Source organism: Catharus ustulatus, chromosome 3 (genome assembly GCF_009819885.2).
Source record: "Catharus ustulatus isolate bCatUst1 chromosome 3, bCatUst1.pri.v2, whole genome shotgun sequence".
NCBI classification, from domain to species: domain Eukaryota; kingdom Metazoa; phylum Chordata; class Aves; order Passeriformes; family Turdidae; genus Catharus; species Catharus ustulatus.
In genome coordinates, this window is record NC_046223.1 from 8,226,448 (window position 1) to 8,247,483 (window position 21,036).

General features: G+C 53.3%; 2 protein-coding genes across 3 annotated transcripts in view; both read right to left on the reverse strand.

The window, feature by feature from the left end:
- Positions 1-14,488, reverse strand: part of PTK7 (protein tyrosine kinase 7 (inactive)) — a 34,939-nt gene extending 20,451 nt beyond the window's left edge. For both annotated transcript variants that reach the window (XM_033055297.1, XM_033055296.1), the window contains exon 1: positions 14,395-14,488. In XM_033055297.1, coding sequence (XP_032911188.1) covers positions 14,395-14,443 — 49 coding nt within the window. In that variant the 5' untranslated portion in view covers positions 14,444-14,488. The remainder of the gene's footprint in view (positions 1-14,394) is intronic.
- Positions 14,489-16,560: 2,072 nt separating this feature from the next.
- LOC116994662 (heme-binding protein 1-like) lies at positions 16,561-20,949 on the reverse strand. The gene is made up of 5 exons (XM_033056548.2): positions 20,762-20,949; positions 20,577-20,662; positions 18,013-18,154; positions 17,703-17,886; positions 16,561-17,554 (listed from the first exon to the last, which is right to left on the reverse strand). The coding sequence occupies exons 1-5, from the start codon at positions 20,919-20,921 to the stop codon at positions 17,380-17,382; spliced, it is 747 nt and encodes a 248-aa protein (XP_032912439.1). The 5' UTR covers positions 20,922-20,949; the 3' UTR covers positions 16,561-17,379.
- Positions 20,950-21,036: the final 87 nt, after the last annotated feature.

Sequence of the window (21,036 nt, forward strand, 5' to 3'; positions counted from 1 at the left end):
AAGGCAGCCCTCTCCAGACCAGGAGAGCCACCAAGAGTAGCAGGCAGTAAAACCACTCACCTGGCCTCCTGTCCTGTTCTCTCTGCCACCACTGGCTCAGCCAAGCACTTTATACTTTGATCCCATCTTCTGCTCCCCATCCACTGCAGCCCATAGGACGCAGACTGCCCCAGAGCAAGCAGTGCACGCCAGCATCTGCTCTTTGTCCCTGTGAGGCTCTCAGTGAGCACAGGGCCCCATACAGACCTCCCATTCATGTCTCCAGCAAGCCATGTGTTTCCTGGCACAGTTCATTATGAGCACGCTCATATAAAAGCAGATTTTTGGCATGCCAGAACAGGGAACAACACATGGGACAGCTTTTCCTCCCCTCCTGGTCACAAACACAGAACCACAGCAGGTTCACTTGAGCCAACTGAAGCCGTAGAAGCAAGCAAGGAAAATCATGAATACCCAGTAACATGAGCAACCCTCCTGGGCTGGCCCCTACAGCCACATAAAGCAGCTGCTGGGAGCATGCCTGCTCCACACACAGCCTCTTCCACTGCTTAGCAGATACCGCCGGAACAAGAGCCAAGCCAAACACCCAGAGATATTTGCATCTCCAAATTATTTCCAGCCAGCATGTTCCTCCATGTGAGAGGTTCCAGTCCAGAAAGCCTCTCAAATGGGTAGAGTTGCAAAAAAACTACCAGGCCAGATGGAAATGGTTTGATTCAGGCAAGGAGCTCTGAACGCAGCGAGCAGCCCAACATCTGGAAAGTCTTTGGGCACTCATCATATAAGGTTTTTAAAACGACATATTTTCCCATTCCAGTTAAAGTAAAATCAAGAACTCACTCTGCACCCAGGAAAGCAATCATGGGCACAAAGCATTTCCAATAAATGCTCTGCTAGAGTGGCTTCGGCTTAATGAGGCAGGTCAAATTGGACCAGTATGACCTAGAAGCTTCAGGTCATACTGGGGTGGATGTGGATGATTGGGAACTTGGAAAAAACATCATCTATTTGCCCCTATGATTGTACCACACACCTGGATCCACCAGCTCTGCTGTGAGTGTGGGTCAGCTCAGATGATCTCTGAACCCTTGCCTTTGTGGCAGTTCACTCCAGATTTGCAAGAGACATGATGCCTGCACACCACCACTGAGCTCACTCCAGGTGCCCCACAGCATCTCTCTCTACTGCTTTCTGTGTGAGGCACAACCAAGCAAATATTGAGAAGCCAATTCTGCCCTTCAAAAAAGCTTCAGGATTGGACAAAAAACCAAAACACGCCCCCACCAAAAAAAAAAAAAAAAAAAAAAAAAGCGGGGGAGGGAAAAAAGCAGCAACCACTTAAGCACAATTCCCATTAGCCTCCCAAAAACTGTTCAGAGAGGCTGCAAGCTGTCAGGTATCCCTACCCTTCCAGGTCCAGGATCCCATACACAGGAACAGCCAAGCCCAGTTTCTCAGCAATTATCACAAGAAACCAGAACAAAACCACTGGTGTTTGAACACTGTGGATCAATTGCTGGAGAGGACTGGCAGTGCTGCCAGTGATGTGCTGGGGCACAGCTGGGCACTGGGAAGAGCTCAGTGCTACACACAGCAGGGCAGCCTCTGATGCACACAGCCCCATCCCAAGGCAGGCAGGTACTGCTCGCACCTCTGCTGCAGGAGAAAAGGCCGTCAGAACTGAGAAAAAGGCTCAGCACAAGGACACTGAGCCCAGGAAACCAGCTGCAGACTCTTGCCAGGCTATCCTGGCACTGACCTCACTTACCCACTTCCAACCAGTCTGGGGCTTCTCTGCCTCTGTTCCTCATGCTGCCCTTCCTACTTCCTAAGTCCAGACCCTCTGAATCCTAGTCCTCTCCCCAGACACACATCCCACAGACCTGCTTCCTCCAAGACCATCCTAAGCTCAGTTTCCTAACTCTGCCGCTGGAGCTCCCTGCCTTCACCTTTATACCAGCAGTGAGCAGAGACCCTGCCTTCGTATGTGCCCAAAGCCAGGCAGCAACCAAACCAAAGCAGCAGAATGTGATGATACCCTCTGAAGGCAGGGACAGGTGGGTGGGGAATGAGGTAAGAACCAGCTGCTACTCTGGCAGTGAACAAAAACAGCAAACAGGGGTGCTACTCCGCAGCCACAGAGCAATGGGAGTATTTCAGGAGGTTCCTACTCATTCCCAAGCTAGGCAGGGCTGCTGTCAACCAACACCCCACTGCAGGATGACTTGATCTGGTGGAGCAGACACCATGCTGCTCAGCTTCTCCCCAAGGCTGTGGGATTTGCCAATGGTCTTGATGGAGAATGTGTCTGGGCTGAACTGTGAGCTGAGCCTTGCCCCACAGTTTCTCCCAACATCTCAGCACCCTGCTCAAACAGAAAAGAGCTGGAGCCAGAGAGGGAACTCCCCATGGTAGCCAAGCTCCTTGGCTCCCTGAAACTGCTGGGGCTGCTGAACCAGAACAACTGGCCTTGGAGCTGCAGGAGTTGCCCATCTGCCCTGGGAGCACATTGACACTGCTCCCAGCCATGCTCTGCTGTGCCAGGGCTGCAAGAGGGGCATGGGCATCTCCAGAGGACACCTGGGAAAAAATGCTATTCTTCTAGGTCACTGTTTGGGCCCAGGCCACTAAGAGAAGCCCAGACACCCTTTCTGAGCAGCCAGCTCAGAGAACCAGCCCAAGCCATGAGTGCAGGGCTGCAGCCATAGAGCTGGGAGAGGAACAAGGCAGAGTTAGCAGCCAGATCACCATTTCTCCTGCTCAAACACTCAGGGCACAGCTGTGTGCTGGCAGCACCACTTGGTCCCTGAACTGTGGAAAAGGAAGCTTTGGCTGAGGAAGTGCACCCATACCTGTTTGCTGGGAATCACAGGCAGTGGTGGCCATGGGACCCCTGGGCCAACACCTTCATAGCAGATAAACAGACAGAGGGACAGGTAGGACAGGATACCTCAAGCTCAGCACAAAAAATGGGCATCCTGCTGGCTCAATTAAACCATCTTTAGTGGGGCATCAGCCAAAGGCTCCAGAGCAGACATTGCCAGCTGCACTGCCAAGCCCCAGTGAGAAACACGAATGTTTCAAGGGCGACTCAGCACCACTGACACACTTGCTGCACCCATCGGTCTTGCCAACCAACTCTCCCAGGCTTGCTCTGAGCCCTTGAGCAATTCCCTGCTTTCCTCATAAACACCTGATGTTTGCTGCTGGCAGGAGACACAGTGATTTGAGGCTAAGCTCTCTGGCCAGCACAGCAGAGGTATGGAGGTATTGCACTTTTCTCCCACCAAAAGAAACCCAGCAGAAAGATGCCAAGTGGAACCAGGATGACCCACATGCTTCCAGTGCAGTGGCCTGGAAGGATGATGCTTCCCCCACAATTTAAGCTTGGGCCACGTGAGAATGAAAAATGTCTTTACTAAGCAAAACTCCTGTGGGGAGAGGAGAGCCCAGGCAGTGTTGAACAGGCAGGTAGGTCCTGCCAGCTGGGAAGAGCTGGGACAGAGCTGGCTCATCCCTCCTTGCCCTGGGGCTGGAGGCAAGGCCCAGTGGCACTGCTGCACCCACAGGGTCTGTGTGGCTCGGAGCTCATCCCAGGGCAGCTGGGGCCAGCACCTCCAGGTATCACACCAGCTCTTGCCAATCCATCTTCACATCCTTGCACTCAGGCTGAGGGCCAAAGGCTGACATTGTTCCTGCCATCCCAAGCCCAGCCAAGAGGGATTCCCCCATAACAGCACTGTGTGTGTGGATGGAGCTCCTGGCCAGGGCTCCACTTCTTTCCTGTTCCAGCTGAAACACCGTTCCAGATGACGGGAAAAACCAGAAGAAGCTCCATAAAACTGTCTGGCACTTCCCTTCAGCAAACAGGAGCCCCAGCCAGCCGCTCCAGAGAATGGAAGCTCAGGCTGTAAAGACAAAAGGGCGTGGGGGTGGGGGTGGGAAGAGGCCAGGGCAAGGGAAGCGGTGCAGAGAGGAGCAGCATGCACACAAGGCTGCAAGCAAAGCCAGCTGCTTCAGAGACAGAGCTGCACTCAGAGCCAGCTCCCCTGCATGCAGCCAAGGTCACCAAGGCTGCACTGGGCATGGGGCACTCCCAGCAAGCCATCCTTGCCCTGTCAGCACTGTTGGTCAGAGAACAAAGCTTATTTGCCATTGAAAGTGCTTGAGTGAGCCGTTCTCCTGTGCGCTGCCACCAAAGCCAGTGGAAGGAAGAAAACATCCCCAGTACCACCCAAACCTGTGCTTCCCTTTGGTATGCTTGGACTGGACATCTTGCAAATCTTGCTTGCTCAGGGGGCCAAGTGAGAGGGTTATAACCTCACCAGCAGACCCCAAGCACTCACCAGAAAACTCCACAAACACCCCGAGAGCTACAGAGCAGACCAGCAGCTGTAGGAGCAACCAGGGAACAGAAGTTGCAGCTGAAAACTCACATCTACAGTGCTGCAAATGCCCTCTCTCCATTTTGCTGACAGCTCTATGTTTACACCATCTGTATGGACTTCAAGCCCACCCATAAGCAACTTGCTGGTCCCAAAAAGGACTCTGCAAGCTGGGGACAAAGGGACAGCTGCACTTCTGAGCCTTGCGTGCAGGGAAACAGACAGGGAGCTTATTTATATCCCAAGCTCTGCTCTAGGATAAATATTTTAAATCTCTCTCCAGGTCATGTCAGTATATTTACAGCTAAGTTTCCCTTAATTATATGCCTGTAGAGACTCAGATGGATTTGCCATGAAGATCCAGCTGGCCAAGCTCTCCAGACAGCTTACAGCTCATGGGAGAAATGGTTCATCCAGTGCCATGGTCTTGAAAACGACACCGCTCTGGCAACTGCTGCAGGGATTCAGCTGTGTACTCCTTCCTGCTGCTGCCTCTGCACAGCCCACCCACAAGCATGCACCCAGCCACTCTGCCTACCCAGGAACAAGGAAAAATCATGGAGACTGGGAAATGCCACCATACAACACCAGATCGGGGGCAATCCAACTGCTGGGCTCCCCGCAGAGCACTTGTGGGTCCCACTGGAAGTGAATCTCTGGAGCATCCTGCTTCACCACTTGGTTTACCAAAGGTTTAACCTGCTTGCTGCCCTCCTAAAGGAAGGAAAGAAGCTCTCAGGAGAAGCAATCGCTTTTCCCAACAGCCACCACAGTGCTGTAAAGTAAAAATTGCTGTGAAAAGGCACTGAGGAGACATCTGAAATGGGCCTCACTCTATTACTTGATTGGTGCTTTTTTTTATTTCCAAGGGCTCTGCAAGGCTGGATTTCAACCTCTTGCTGCCTCTGAAGCTTGAGGAGGATGGACTGGTTGCCCAGGGCTTCCAGCTAGGTTTGTGGAATTTTTGTGACCATCCTCACAAGTGTTTCAGGAACACTCATTCATGAGCACTACCTGCTGTACACCGCACGCCCATTTTCCATCTGTGTGGCACTGGCTTCCTTCTGGTAACAATCAAAAAAAGCACCATCCACAACTCCCCCTCTCTATCTCCAGCTATGTCCTACAGGTCTGCAGATTTCTCCTAGATCCTTCTCTTTCCATTGCTAGAAAGCTGAAGATCAGCCCCGTTTCACAATCATCATTGTGCAGGCAAGTGCTGTTGTCCAGGACTTATCTCCTGGGAAAAAAATCACCAGGGAGGCTGGACCTGCAGTATCACCTCTGAAAACAAAGAGGGCACAGAAAAGAACAGTTCCTTGTTTATTTTCATTAAAGCCATTTATGAATCTATATTAAAAGCCACAAAAATAGGAAAGCAGATGGAGAAGCTAATATTTCTCCTGCTCATGCAATATTAATTAAGAGGTAGCTTCTGCATGAGACATTGCTACATTATCTCAGCTAAAAATGGAAAAAAGTCACTGAGTGAGAAGGATATACAGCAGGGCACTTTCTGGAATATTTTACAAATCAATAACTAGGCGGAATGTTTGTTACAGATAAACCCCAGTGCCAAAGAAAAGCTCGGCTAGAACAGAAATTCATACTGAACAGACCTCCTTGAAAAGTAAGTGCTTTTCTCCATTGCAGCAGAAAAGATGATTTCCAATATATCTGGAGAACAAATAGTTCTTACTGGACAGTGACAAAGCCACCAGTGCAAAGAGTACCTGGACATCCTAAGCACCCAAATGCCAAGGAAGCACACAAACAGTGGGAACAGACACTCAAGAGGCAGGTCCTGGAGGGCAGGAAGCTGTGCTGAGATACTTGCAGGTGGCCTGGCTGCTCAGTGTGGCCACTCAGCAACCCAGGTACAATGGATTGCTCCATCAAACCCAAGGCAGGCCTTTGTCTGCAGGAATGCATCTCCAGCCAGAGAGGTAGGCCAAAATCCCAGCAAGGCCACAGAAACAAAACATGATGGTGAAGGATGCCCAGTAGGACAGTCTTTGTTATTCCCTTGCCAAAATGCTAACCATTCAGATTAATGCTTTCTGCTTCAGGCACATGGCTTCGAGACTTTTCTTCAGCTGAGTGGAAGAATCCTTATCCAGAAAGTCTCATGATTTCCGAAGACCACCTGAACATCCCAGCAGCTCTGCTCTGTTCATGACCTGCTGTGAACTGGAGGCCTGGCTCAAGGAGACAAAGGCAATGTCAAGATGGCAGGAAGAAGGCACAGCCACACCTGGGAAAACAGCAGTGCCCAGGGGCAGGCACTGGAGAGAAACCAAGCAACAGCAAAGTCTGAGAAGGGGGCGTGTAGCATGCCATGGCAGGTCTGCATACAGAAAGAGGAATCAGGAAAAGGTGGAGATAGGAGGTACAACTGGAAAAGGAACTTTCTGGCACTTGAACCAGAAAAAGGTAGCAAAATAGAGCCAGGACAAGGGCAGGAGGGTCAGTGCTGGCAAGGGCCCAGCAAGTAGCTCCTCCACTTACACACTGGAAGGCTGCAAAAGCACACACACAGCATGCAGGGAGAGCCATCAGGAGTTAACTCAAAAGAGGAAAAAAAAGTCATGTGTTGTCTTTGTCACTCAGCTTTTGCTTGGAATATGGTGGACAAAGAACTGCTTGAACCTATTTGGAGGAAAGAATGATCACTGAACAAGATCTCACTGCTACATAAGAATTCTCAGCCCAGGAACTGGCCACTCCCATAGCACCTGCCAGGTGCTCAGGTGTGTGCCAGGCTCATGCTGTTTACAGCAGGCCATATGGATCGACAGAAGAAATAACATCAAGTAACTCATGGGTAGCTTTGGGGTTTTTTTTTGTCCAAGACAATTTGTACAATTCTTGCAACTGCTGGGACTTTTGGTGTTGGTCCCTCTGCAAAGGCAACTGCATAACTTGACCTCAGCAGCACAATCCCATCTATGCTCCCATAAATGATTAAGGAGAACTGGATGCACTGCCCTTTGTGGCACCAGCAAGACTGCCTGGCTTTACTCTCTCTGGTCTTGTCCTTGCTAGGAAACACAAAATCCATACTCTTTCCCCACATTAATGCTTCCCAGTGATCCAGGCACTGCCAGCCACCTCAGAGCCAGAAGCATGGAGCAGCTCCATGCCACAGGAGTGCCAGGCTGCCCTGGCAGAGCCAGGACACACACCAAGGCACACTGCACTGGAGAGCAATAAAGGCACTTGCAAGCTGCAGCTTGCCCTGCCCTTAACCATTTGGACAGCCACTGTATGGTTTGAATCAAAGACTTCCTTTGTGCTCCCAAAGAAGCCAGTGAGCAACTGAGGAGGAAAGCAAGGAGGAGAGCATTTATAGGCAGGTCTTAAGCAATACTGTGCCTAAAGGACAGTCCCCCAGAGCTGACCAGAGGCACACGAGTCTCCCCTCTGCAGTCAGAATGGGGTTTGGCCTCCACATGCCATGGCTCCGGGGACAGACCTGTCTGGCTTTCTTCTGGAGTGACGGAAGACAGAGCCAACCTGCCAGCCTGCCCAAATCGACAGCCGTAGGTGCAGTCTTGGCTGCTCTTCAGGGTGGCCTGAGCTGCATCAAAGTGTAAAATCCTTTTCTGGGACAAACCTCATTTCACAACAATATCACAAAGCCTTATATCTTAGACCTACAAACATCTCGGGCATTAGCATCAAGGTCTGAGCACAGCGCTCATGGACACTGCTGTCTTACAGGACAGAATTCACCTAGGAGCTGAACAGAGGTCAACTAGAGGCTGAAACACAAAGAGACTTGTAATCGTCACTCACTTAAACCGCAGCCCCTTTCTGCACCTGGTCCCAGCATAGACAGCAACTCCACGTCATTGCTTTCTCCCAGCATGCAACATCTTGTTTTCTAGAGAGGGAAGGTTCATGCCCTGAAATCAAATGTGTCACACTACCCTCCAGATAGGAATCTGCTCGTATCAGTTTTCTTCATTCATCATCCTGCACAATGCAACCATCAATCCAAGCCATTCCAACCTCACAGAGGTGCAGACCACCTGACAGTGGTAGATTCAATTCATGCACGCTCAGGGGCCCTCTGCACGCTCCAGTTCACAGATGCCAAAATCCCTGCTTGCCCCATTCAAGTCAGAGCCTAATTTGACAAGGGGAAGACAGGCCATTGGTATTCCACTGGCAAGCGCCATCTCACAGGAGGAATCATCAGTAAAAACCAGCCATGCCTCCTCTCCTGACACACAACCTGTGCACACACCCTGTGCAGGGAGACAGGAGTTCACAACTGCTCCTCACTGTTCCATCCTGAATTCCCTGTTGGACCCAGATGGTTTTTGTTCTGCTCTCGGGGGTACCTGGATACCCCAGCATTCATCTGTTCACCACTAGCAGAAATGTTTTAATTACAACTTGGGCCTTGCCTGGATGGCACTTAATATTTTTAAGGATTAGAATGCATTTTCAAAAGAGGCCCTTGCAGAACAATTTCAGAAGGTCAAAATCAGAGAATAGAGGATGGATTTTTGAAAGCCGATCAAATACAAGGAGCAGCTCCAGGCAGTAACAGTCTGCAAAGAGTATCAAAATAGCCCCCACCCATCAACTTTCCCAAACTGCTAAGACGAGCTTGGGAAAAGTCAGAGCTGGGCAGGCACACCAAAGCTCTTCACCCCATCCACACAGACCTTTCAGAAACCTGCAAACCACTCTGAAGTCCCCTCCCACCTTGCCTCCCTCTTTGCTGATCAGACAGTGTGTATTAGTTATCTCTCAAAGCAGAGGTAAGCAGTCTATTCTGTGACCAGACAGACACTGCTTCCCTGAAAAAGACAAAGCTTAAGTTAAGACTAGAAGTACTGTGCAGGTCAGCCTTTTAAGCTCAGGAAAAACATTTATGTATGAAGTTTAAAAAAGAGCTGGCAAGAGTGAGAAACTGAGCCGAAGCAGCAGTCAATGAAAAGCACATGCACTGCAGACCTGGCTGCCAACACAAATTGATGCTTTGAAACAAAGACCACTTGTGCTTTGGCTTGAAGATCTTCCACAGTTACTCAGCAAGAGCTGCACAGATTCAAAGGAGACACAGGTAAACACAGAACAGCACTTACTGCCAAGTATTTCCCTGGAACAAAGGAACGACCAGAAATGGAGTCCTTGCCTTGACTGGGTGGCATGGGTTCATCCTCACTGTGCAGTAACGTGTCAAAGAATGTAGAGACAATAGGAAACACTGCACTCATCTATTCAACCTCTATTCAAGCAGCACCTAGATCTGGAAACCTGCATCTGCTTAAAAGCTGAGTATGCCTCCAACCTCAAAGCCTGCAGGAGCTTTGCTACAACCAGCCTTCACCCATTTCCAGCAGAGACCCCAAACAACTCTTCTTCCAGTTCTTCACTCCCTGAAACTACAGACACCTGTGCGCCTCCTGCAAAGCAAGATTCTGGTCTAGTTCCCAAACCAACCTACATCCATATAAAGACATACCTTGCAAGCCTCTTTTCCCTCCTACTGCCTGCACAGTGGTATATTCAGAAGGCACAGGAAGAGTGAAACAGGAGATGGTGTTCTCCACAAAGATGATCCTTCTTTCAAGTCAGGTCCTTTTTTAGGCACATCAGCTGTCCACTCTAAACCAAATGGCAAAGTCAAGAGTTCCCACTGCAATGCAAAGGTGGATTTGCTGGTCCTGTGTGACTTCAGAGGTGACCTGACACTGCTCATTCCTGTAACACCCAACAGGAGGGCAGGAAAGCAGCCATTGTGATAGGCAATGAAAAGGAGAGAGCTGAGAGTTCAACACAGCAGATCCTGACAGGGTCTGGTAGTATGAAAGAGGTGGAAGTGCAGGACTCTGAGCCACATCCTCCAGAAACAAATCTGTGTACTTGCTTCCATATGCTGTGGTTCAGCAGTGTCAGCACTAGGAAGCAAGCAAAAACGTTCCTGGAAGACCCCAGGGCCCCTCACCTTGTTAGCAACTCTCTCTGAACAACCTCCCTAAAAAACAGGGCCCAACATTTCTGGACTGCTGAAAGCTCACATGGACATCAGGAACAAGATGTGAACCATGTCCAGAGCCTCCAAACCCTGACAAAGCCCAGGCAACGGCCACTGCTCTAGCAGCAGCCATGTGAAAAGCCTGAAAAGTTGCAGCACCCTCACCCTTTCCTCATCAGGTCTCCCCCAGAGAACAAACCCTTCCATGACCGGCAGTGTGATTGCTTCTTTCAGGCAAGGCAGCACACAAGGTATGCTACAGGCACAGCACAGCCTTTTAACCCCTCTGTGCAATACATCTGCTCTTGCAGCAGACTAAAAGCATTTATAAGTAGCTCTGAGATACCACTTTCCAATATCTTCCAGGCAAGGAGCAAGACGTGGAATCAGACCACCCACCTCGGCACCTCTGCCAGGCTGAAACACACGGATCCCAGGAAACAGCATGTTACCAACTGTCCAATTATCATTTCTCCATCTCTCTTCCTCCTCCTCTCACAGACACAGTTGATGTCTTATAAAGGTAGAAGACACTAGAGTTGCCCTTCTCCCACCTCAGGCATTATCAGCCTTCTCCAGCAGGTACTGCCATGCCAAAGGTGGGGCTGCCTCTTTCCCTTACACAGCAAAATCCACTGTGCTGGTTCACAGCCTTTGCAACCCCCACCAAACCCAAAGCTAACACCCTGTGCAACTTAAACCTCATCAAGAGGAATGTTCCTGTGCATCTGCCAAGCATCTCACTAGCCTCGCTGCCCTCCAAAGAGCTGCCTGTCCCAGCCCATGAGACCAACACTTCATGTTAGGAGAATGAGAACTGTTCCTTGGGGTCTGGACAAACAATTGCATGTCCTCCAATCTCAGGGGAATTTCCCTCCAAACACCACAGCGGCAACTGCCTTCACAAAGAGCACGTTTATACCCAGGTCTGTCCATTTCTAAATAAGCATTTGTTCCAAGTTCCCAAATATCGAGAGCAGTGGAAACACCCACTGCTAATGTGAAATATTTTGCATTCCAGGCCTGAGAGGTATGCTTGAAAATGTTCAGAGAGGAAAGAGTGTTTATTCACTGGGAAGAGGTGTACTAGGTCCTGCTATTTACTTTAGTCCACATGTGCTTGCTGGAATATAGCTTTGATCTTTGCAACTTAAATAGCAGATGAATTGAAATGAAGGCAAGAAAAATATTAGTGTAAAGATCCTCTAGTAAATACCCGTAACCTGGCCTCACAGCCTTCAGATCTTTTTGAAGTGACTTATCACTTACAGCTGAACTGGCCCTCATGCTCTTGTCCATTGCCTCAAGGCAAGGCTCCTCTCCTCCTATCCCTTTCCTACCTTCTTCCCTCCATTCCCATTGAGCTTTAGAAGAAGTGCAGCCTGCCTTTCCAGGACACACATGCCTATCTGGTTGGATGCAACACAAACCAGCTTTCAACCAAACAAGGTGAGACCTACCATTTAAGCAATGAGTAGATGTGAGCTGCCATCCCCTCACTGCCCTTGACCAAGAGGGATTCAGCAAACTGGGAGGAAACTCACTCACATCAGCAAGAACATTCATCATCCAGCACCAACTAAATACAGGTGCTTGTTGCAATTTAAACATCTGCCCATCTGCCTTTAGGAGATGGTCACATCACAGGTCAATTAAGAACTCAGAACATCTTTAAGGGATCTTTAAACACGACAGCGCCCTGACCACTGCCAGTTCCCAGTGGTTCTGGACCTCACTGTGCAGACAAAGTGCCTATGGCCACAACTATGGAATTGCCATGCCTTTGAAGCCACTTCGAGGTTCCAGCTGCCCAGAGCAGTGTCTGAACACAATCAAGTCCCAAGGAGGAATCAGACCATTCCTATTTTCAGAAGTTTTCTTCTTTAAGACCAGACTTGCTAAGAAACATGAGAAAAGTACTGCCATACAGAAACACACAGCTCAACACAGGACATGGAGTCATTTCCAGAATAAAACAGATCTTTTGGGGTTTTTTTAATTTTTTTGCTTTAAAGGAAAGTTGACTCAGCAAATATTTCCTCTGCTAGCATTTCAACCACATGTTCCAGCAGAAGTCAGCACACATCTGGCAAGCTGCAGTGCCACTGCCAGAAAGATCACAGCTTTGCTGAACAATGGAAGTGGAGGAAGAGCGACCAGCAGTCCAGGCACCGAGCACTTCTGGAACACATACATGGCCAAGGACCTGCGTAGAGCCACAGATACTCCACACCTCCCAGGTCTTTCTCCAGTGCTCTTTCCAAACAGCATCCACAGGCAAAGAGAGACAATGCCCTGCAGCCCACAAAACTTAGCACCAGCCCATAAAACCCAGACATCAAACTGCACATTCTGGCTACACTGATGGCGCCTGAGATTTTTTACAGTGTCTGCAAGCTGGACAGCTGCATGTTGCCCCCAGTGCTGTAGGATGTGTTCCTGCTCAGCAAGGGAGGTGCGTACGTGATTGGAGCAGCACAGAAACTCCAGCATCTGCAGAGTGGCAGGGAAGGCAGCACACAGCCCTCACAGGCAGGTTGGCACATCCCAGCTGCCAGTGGTGGCCTGCTGGCATGCAGGTGAATGCTGTGGCAGGTCCAAAGTGCCCGATGACTTCAAATCAGAGCCCAAGCTAAGCATACACTCCCCGCCAGAAACAGCCTTCCCAGAAGGCTGCCAAGGCCGACGGCAATCACGGTGCTAATCAGCTAAGTAAGTGCTGCTTTTCGTGCTTATCAGCTGTAAATTGGACAATACTTGCCGCCTGGCAGCAGGGCTCAGCCACGGGCTCCTGATATGGACAGGCAGCAGTGCTGTAGATATCTTTCCCTCAAAGGCAGTATTCCACCCAGGTGCTAAACTAAGATTGCTCTTGGTTTCACAGCAGAAACTGCAAAGCAAACTCTGCCATTGTGCACGGTGAGACAGAAGGGACTTCAAACAGCTACTGGCAGGGTTCCTAAGTGAAGAAATGAGGTGATGTGGCATGGGACAGCCGTGGGACCCTTCAAAGCCAGGCTGGAAGACAGCTCAGAGCCCCTGTGGCTCTCAGGCACAGCCAAGACCCTGGGCTCCTCAGACAAGGAAAATGGTGCTAGGAGGTCAGTGGGGAGAAACACCGCGGAGCGAGAGGAGGAGAGTTTCGGCCTTGCAGCTGGACACGGTGAAAAGCAGCAGGCAGGAATATCAAAGGGGCCGCAGGGCTCGGGACGGGCAGGAAGGGTGGCGGGGGGCGGGGCAGAGGGCTCATCCAGATGCGCTCAGCGAGGGACAAAAACCCCTCATCGGCCGGGAGGGCGATCTCCACGGGTGGGAACTCACCGCGTGCCCACCGTTTTCCCTCCGAGTTCTGACCCGACCAGAATTCATAGGAAAAGCCACCCGCTGCCCCGCGCAGCCTTCCCGGTGTCAGCCCTGCCCACGGGGCCGGAGGGGCGCGGGTCGGAGCCAAGCCCCGGTCAAGGGCTCTCCGGGAGCCCCTCTCGGAGCACGCTGCTCCCGGGCCGCCTGTTCGCCCTCTCCCAGACAGACAGCAAACGTCTAGCATATTTGCATCCCTGTGGATTTCGGCACGGCGCTCCCCCTTCGGAGCGGGCGGGCGGGCAGGGCGAGCCGGCGCACGCCGGGGAAGCAGAGCCGGGCGAGGCGTCCCGGCGGCTCCCGCAGCACAGCGGGGCTCTGCGGGGCGGGGGCGCGACCGCCCCGGGGGCGAGCAGATGGGGCCGCACGGAGCCCCCGCTCCGCGCCCGATCCGGCGGGACGAGCGGGCCCCATCGCCGCCGGGCTCACGGGAAGCCGGGGGAGCGCGGACCACCGGAGGTTCGGTCCCGGACACGGCCGCACCACCTTCATCCCCGGGGCCGGCCGTGGACCCCCGCCCGCCGGCCCCAGCGCGGCCCAGCCACGGACTCGAGGAGAGGCGCGGAGCTCCGCCGCCCCCGCCCCGCCGCCGGGACCGGGACCCGCATTCCCTGGGCGGGGGAGGCTGCGGTGGCTGTCCCGGCCCGCACTCACCCAGCACCAGCAGTGCCCGCACCGCCGCCATCCTCCGCACCGCCACCATCCCCCGCGCCGGTCAGCGTGCCCGCCGGACCCCAGCCATGCCGCCGCCGCCCCGCCCGCCGTCGCCGCCGCCGGGAGGGGTTCCGGAGGAGGGGCGGCCACCGGAAACCGGGCGGGGTCGGGAGGAGTGGGGTCCCGCGAGTAGCGCCCGGCTCGGCCCCTCGTGCCTCCCCCGCGGTGCTCCAGGCTCAGGGCTCGCTGGCGCCATCCCCCGCAGAGCCCCGCCGGCACGTGGGGCGGGGAGGGTCGTGCCGGGCTCCTGCGCATCCCCCCCAGCTCCTGCCAGCGCCTCCGGGGTGCCCCGAGCAACGGGGAGGCGACGGAGCTCCCCTCCCGCCCAGGCGCTCCTTGTAGCCGGGCTGTTTGTTAAACCGGGGCAGGAGCTCCCGGTCTGTACCGCTGTGAGAGACCCTGTGAAGGCACCGGGGCAGCGAGGAGCTTCGCACCCTGCTACGGGCAGAGGGCTAGACACACATCGCATAGCACTGCGCATCCCAATGCACAGCACGCTGCCTGCTCTTTGCTGCTCCTCTGCAGGACCCAAGCTGAGGCACAGCAGCAGGAGCTGGTCTGGCCATCTGCATGGCCCAGACTGGAGCCTCTCTGTCCGAGCCCATGCCTCCGGTGGAACCTGCTGCAGCCCTGCACCACCGGCTCTGGCAGTCGTTACTCTGAACACCAGCTTTCCAGCCGGTTTGTTGAGCCTCCAAAATACTGGTTTTGGTACTGTGTGGAAGACTTGCCACCAGACATGGCCCTGAGCACTGCTGGATCCATCACAGAGGATGCTGGAGTCTTTACTCAGCAAAACCTGTAGCACAGGATTGGAGTGGCAGTGCCAGCCTGGTGCTGCACCAGAAGCCCCCACCATTAGCTCATCCAGGGAGATCACACAGCTGCTCCTACAGAGCATGCAGCTGTGGGACTTGGTCAGTAACCACAGACCAGTCTCTTCTCATAAGGAAAGCCACCACCTCCTGCCACCAAAAGCTGTTCTGGTTTTGGTTGGGGACCAAGCAGCCTCAGAGGAAGTGGTAGCCTATTCAACACCATCTAGAAAGGAAGTTTTACTTCCACCTGCAAACTCAGGGCAAGCAAAGCAGCTGATAAATTTTAAGAGAAAGTGCGTGTGTGCCACACACACTAGCAGACTTTCCTCTCCTGCTGATACTGAGGCACCTGATCCCAGCTTCAGGGAATTGCTTCTCTTTCCCCAGGAGGGACTGAGCAAAGCATTGCTGATCCAGGTATCATGACTTCTCTCAGGAGCCACATGAGCCCTCAGTGCTGCAAGCTGTCACTGCATGTCCTGGGTCCACATTACCTTTAGTGCCCCAGAACAAGAATTGTATCACAAGGTAGCCAGGAAAACACTGCCTGACTTTGCTGTGCTTACCCAGACTCTGCTTCAAGCTCCCCTGCAGAGAACTGCATATCATGCTCAGCCCATTCTCCCCACAGCCACAGGCTAGGCATCCAGGCTCCCCACAGCCAGAAGGCAAGCCAGCCTGGAGGGGACAGTGAGCATCATCTGACTGGAGAAAGGAGTGGCAGAAGCCACCTGTGCTGCTGAGCAGTGAGACCACAGCGCTGGCCAGGCCTTCCAGCCATGCCTATCCCCTAGCTGCAGTGTAGGGACGAAGGGTTGGAGCTAAGGTTTGAGCAACAGTGGCAGGCAGCAAGGCGTATATAGCATAAGGAGACTCATTGGGAACTGCATCAGAAGCAGTAAAAGTCTCTCCACACCAAGGCTGTTAAGCACTCCCCACAGCCAGCCAGCAGTTGCATTTGAAGTCTCACCTCTGAAGATCAGGTGCCCACAGGAGTGCAGCCACAGTATCCAACCAGGGAAAAATGAGGCAGACACCATCCAACGAATAAACCACCTTACCTGCAGGGGAGTGTGCCCACAGTTCTTGGAGCAGCTACAGAAACAGCCTGTGTAGGAATGCAGAGGCTGTGCTTGGCTAAACAGGAATCTGTAACCTAGGCTAATTAGAGCCCTTCTAATTAGCCACAGCTTTACAGCCTGGAGAATCTCCAGGAAGGAGGCAGCAAGGCCCTTCCCAAGCCAACCCAGCTGCCCCCCATCCCCACCATCAGTGATCTGTAGCTGCAGTGGTTTGAGCTGGGTTTATTTACTGATAGCACTGCAGCTTCCCCCAGGAAAGCACAATGGTCTTCATGGATGTGAAACTCACTAATCAATGCATAACACAACACACAGTGCTGCTGCTGCTGCTCTCTGGACCTGCCCCTCTCAGCTCACAGCAGGTCTGCAAAACAGCACCCACAACAGATGGACAAAGGCTGCCAGTGCCTTAGTCTTGGCTGAGGAATGGTGAGTGACAGCCAGGGAAGCACCCAAAAGTCCAAAGAGAACCACCCCAGCAAGAAACACGCAGGATTCACACCTGAATCTAAGCCCTTTTCCCCTTTGAACCCAACTGTCTCAATAGCAGCATTTCCGTGGCTCTGTTCGGGACAGGAAGCATGCCAGAGGCTACACTTAGCCCCACATCTTGTACACAGTCATTTGCTTTCCAGACACCATCACCTTGTGATGCTGTCCACCACTAGACCCACTAGCCTCCTTGGCACAGCTCGGCAAGCCCAGTGCAGGCCGGGCTAGCACATTGCACAAGCCCACATGGTTACTGCCTTAATGAGACCCCACCATGTGCTTCCCATCAAGAGCTTGCTCTAGAGGTCGTCCTTGGTGCCAGCTCCAGCCTCAGCTGTGGGGGCAGGTGAAGTGCAGACCAGGATTTCCCCCGGCAGGACCCTTGCAGGGCAGGCTGGAAACCCACCCCACAGTCTCTTGGCGTCTCATTGCGTGGGTGAATAGCGAGTTGGGACGTGCTCCATCTCCTCTGGGTCAGAACTGCCATCTACACCAGGCCCAGTGGTGCTCTGGCTTGCTGTGGCGGAGGGGACTCACTCGGTCTGGCAGATGAACCAGATCTCATTGCGGCGCTGAGGGATGCTGGGGTTCTCGTAAGAAGCCACGATGTAGGTTTCCCGCAGCACCGTGTCTGTGGAGCCCAAGAGCTCCCAGAAGAGACTGATTTCCCGCAGAATTGTCTCCTCAGTGGTCATGCCATAGAAAACCCTAGAGCAAAGGGAGCAGCATAAGCAACAAAGCCAGCACATTGCCACAGCTAGAGCTCCCACCCCTTTGCCTAACGAACCACAGCAGCCATGCAGGGAGTTTGTACATCTCTGCGGAGCTGAGAAAACACCTCTGGTGCTGGGGTCACCTGGTTATAACCCGGAGTGGTGCCCTCTCGGTGATGTGGATTTCGGGGTCCATGGGAACGGGCGGGTTTTGCTGGAATGCTCCCGGGAGATAATAGGCAGTTAGGACTTCACGCTCCAGCTCGGTCCCCTCCTTGGTCAGGTGGATTTCGTTGAGCACTGGGACTGTCATGCCCAGATGGCAACCTGGAAAGAGGTAGGCAGGCAGTGAGACAGGTGTGTTAGCAGCAGCAGCCCTGCTCCAGATGGACAATGGCAAAGCCCTCCCCTCTGTGCAGTCTGCCAGCCCCTCCAGCCCCTGCCGGCACACACCTACAGAGTTCTCCTTGCAGATGTAGCGCATGAGCTTCATGAAGCTCATGGAGATGCTCTGCTCATACATGGGCTCCCCCATGGTGACACAGGCCCACTTCCCAGCTGGGTACCGCCGCTCCTCGTAGGCCGCTTCCTCACACTGAAACAGGCCACAGACAAGCCAAGTCAGAGTCGAGCACACTGACAACACTGCAGCAGCTGGGTGGAAAACCAACACTGACAGGCAAGAAGCGGGGAGACATAAGCCTGCCAAAAGGAGAGCCCCTGCTAGGCAGAGCAGGACAAAAACGGTGAGGGGAGCTGGCATCACACGCACCTCAGACAAGGATACTATGAGGACTGGGCAAAGTCCTGCAGAAGTCAGCAAAAGGAAAGGCACAGACAAGGGACAGGGTTCAAGGGGGTCTGGAGACTCCTGGCATGCACAAGGAATGCAGCACATCCTCAGCAAGGGGCACAGGACTTCCAGTTCCTCTTCGGTCTCTGTCCAGCCTACTCACGGGAATGCTCCTGATTCCAGGCACCCAAAGGTCTTCAGTAAGGCTGATGCTGTTCTCAGGTGCAGTGCATTTTCCCTGGAACACTGCTTGCACAGAGGATAACAGAAACATCCCTGCCCAGTAGAAGAGAAAATCTGGCAGAAGAGCTCTAGCACCCAGAAGAGTTGTGAAGACTGGAATAAAATTCCTCAGATCCTTCTCCCATACCAAGAAGTGACAGGAAGAAGAGACATGAACCCAGCTGTGGAATTTTGTGGCATGGGTGAAAATCCCTATTTCCAACACAGAATGTCCAGTATTCTGGACAAACCTGACACAGGAGCGGGGCAAGGGGAGTGGGGAAATTGCATCTGGGTATGTTCATAGGTCAGCTCATGGCATGTCTGTGACCACAGGTAACCTAAACAGGGGCTGGGAAGTTGTAACCAGCACCTGTCCTCCTACTCTCAGCTTGTTCTTCATCCAGATTCAAGTGGCCATGAGGCAAACTTGTTCTACGGAGGCCTGCTTGTGTGCATCAGTGGGATGCCAGTAAGAAGAGTACCCCAAAACACCGTGGGCATGCCTGCTATTGTTCCACCAAGCAAAGCAGAGCAGAGCAAGAGCATTTTCCAGGCAAGGAAATCGCCAATCCCTCTACTCTATCTGCAACTCTCATCTGCCATGCCACCTGCAATAAACAAACCAATACAGTGAAGTCACAGCTTCTGGTTGTGCCACAGCCTGATCCTTATCCTAAGCACCACCACTCAGGATGACACTTGTCCAAAAGAAAGAGGAAAGATGCTTCACGCAGATGCAGCAGCAACAGGTCCCTGCAATGTGAGCTGGGGAACTTAGCCCTGAGACTGAGCTGGGGGCTGAGTGCTGACAGAGCAGAGTGCTGTAGGCGGCATAATAATTCACTTGCTTCCAAGAGGATGAGGGCTTGTAGCACTGGTAGCTCAGGAAAAGCAACCAAATACTACTGATCTGCCTGACCTGGCAAACGTGTCCCTAGGAGCCCCAGCTTCAAAGTTCCCTCAGCGCTGATGTCAGACAGTGGCTCTTCTCACTCCGCCTCACACTCCAAGAATCCTCCTCAGGGACAGATGGGATGCCAACAACAACAAAAGATCTCCAGTTCCCACAAAATCCTGGGGCCCCATTCCTGCCTGGGACTGGCACAAAGTCCCTGGGACTCAGAACAAGGAAAGAGGGAGGGTGGTGAAGCCCCAGCTCAGAGTTGCAGAAGCCACATGCTCAGACATGTTTTACAGGGCGTGCTGGACCTCAGCCCAGAAGAAATTGGTTAACCATTTCTCATATAGAGGACAATTGACAGATGTCTTCTTGGTAGAAAGCCCAACTAGGCCTGCAGAGACACAAGAACCAGTCTGACAGGCAGTTATTTCTATAAGAACAGAAACACCCTTTTGTGCAAGAGATGAAAGTAAGCGTGCAACATAGCCAGCACAAAGAGAAGATCTTCAGTCAAGAGATACTATGTTTGGATTGGTGGTTGAGACAAAAAACAGCACATGGTCCCGTCTGACAGCCAGGGTCTCAGGCCCTGCGTTCCCCACAGACATACCTTTATCTTGTGCCAGCTGAAAGCTCCAGCTCAACCAGCCAACAGAACCAGCACAAACACAAAGCCAGTAGGACTTCGAGCTATGCAACAAAGTGTTTGGAGAACGGCAGGGAGCAGGCTCTGAACTACAAGTTCACTTTCTTAGATGTGCCCACCCCAGCAAGAGGATAGGCTGGTAAAGGAGGCAGCTGTAAGTCAGAAGACCAGAGAAAGCAGCACGACTTGTCTGATTTTAAAGTAAAGGCCGGGAAGCTGAGCATTGCCATGACTCTACACAAGAGGAGGTGCAGCAGTGGCAGAATACGGCACCGATCCAGAGGCGCCCTCCCGGGAGCGGTGCTGCAGGAACCCCGGCGAGGCTGGTGCGCGCATGCCGACACGAGGGAGCCACGGACAGGCTCTTCCTACGGCCCGGGCTGGCGGCAGCACCCGAGGCAGCCCCAGCACGGGCGGGCAGCGGGCGAGAAGCGGAGAGGGTCAGGCCTCACCTTCCCGTGCTGCGAGAGGGACACGTACGGCACGGGCTCGCGAGCCTGGCTGTGCCGGACCATCTGGGCGATCGGGCCTGCCATCTCTGCAAGGCAAAGCACACGAGAGACGAGGCTCGCCCCGGCCGCAGCTCAGAAGGAGAACCGGTCCGTGCCACCGCAGCCCCGGCAGGCCCGCCGCTCACCTCGGGGCAGGCTCACTCGGTGTGTGCCGGCCACGGCCTCCCAGTGGGCGAACAGCCGCGCTTCCCCCTCCTGGTCGTCCTCGCTGTCGCCGCCGTCCCCGTCGGCGGCCGCGGGCTCCTCGCCCAGCCGCTCCAGGTCCTCCAGCGTGATCCGCGCCATCGCGTCCGCCGGGAGCGGGACGAGGCCGCCCCGGGGCGGCACAGCGCGGCCCCCGCGGCGGAGAGCGCCCCCTGGCACTCCGGCGGACCGTGTCGCCGCTGTCCCCCGGTAGGCG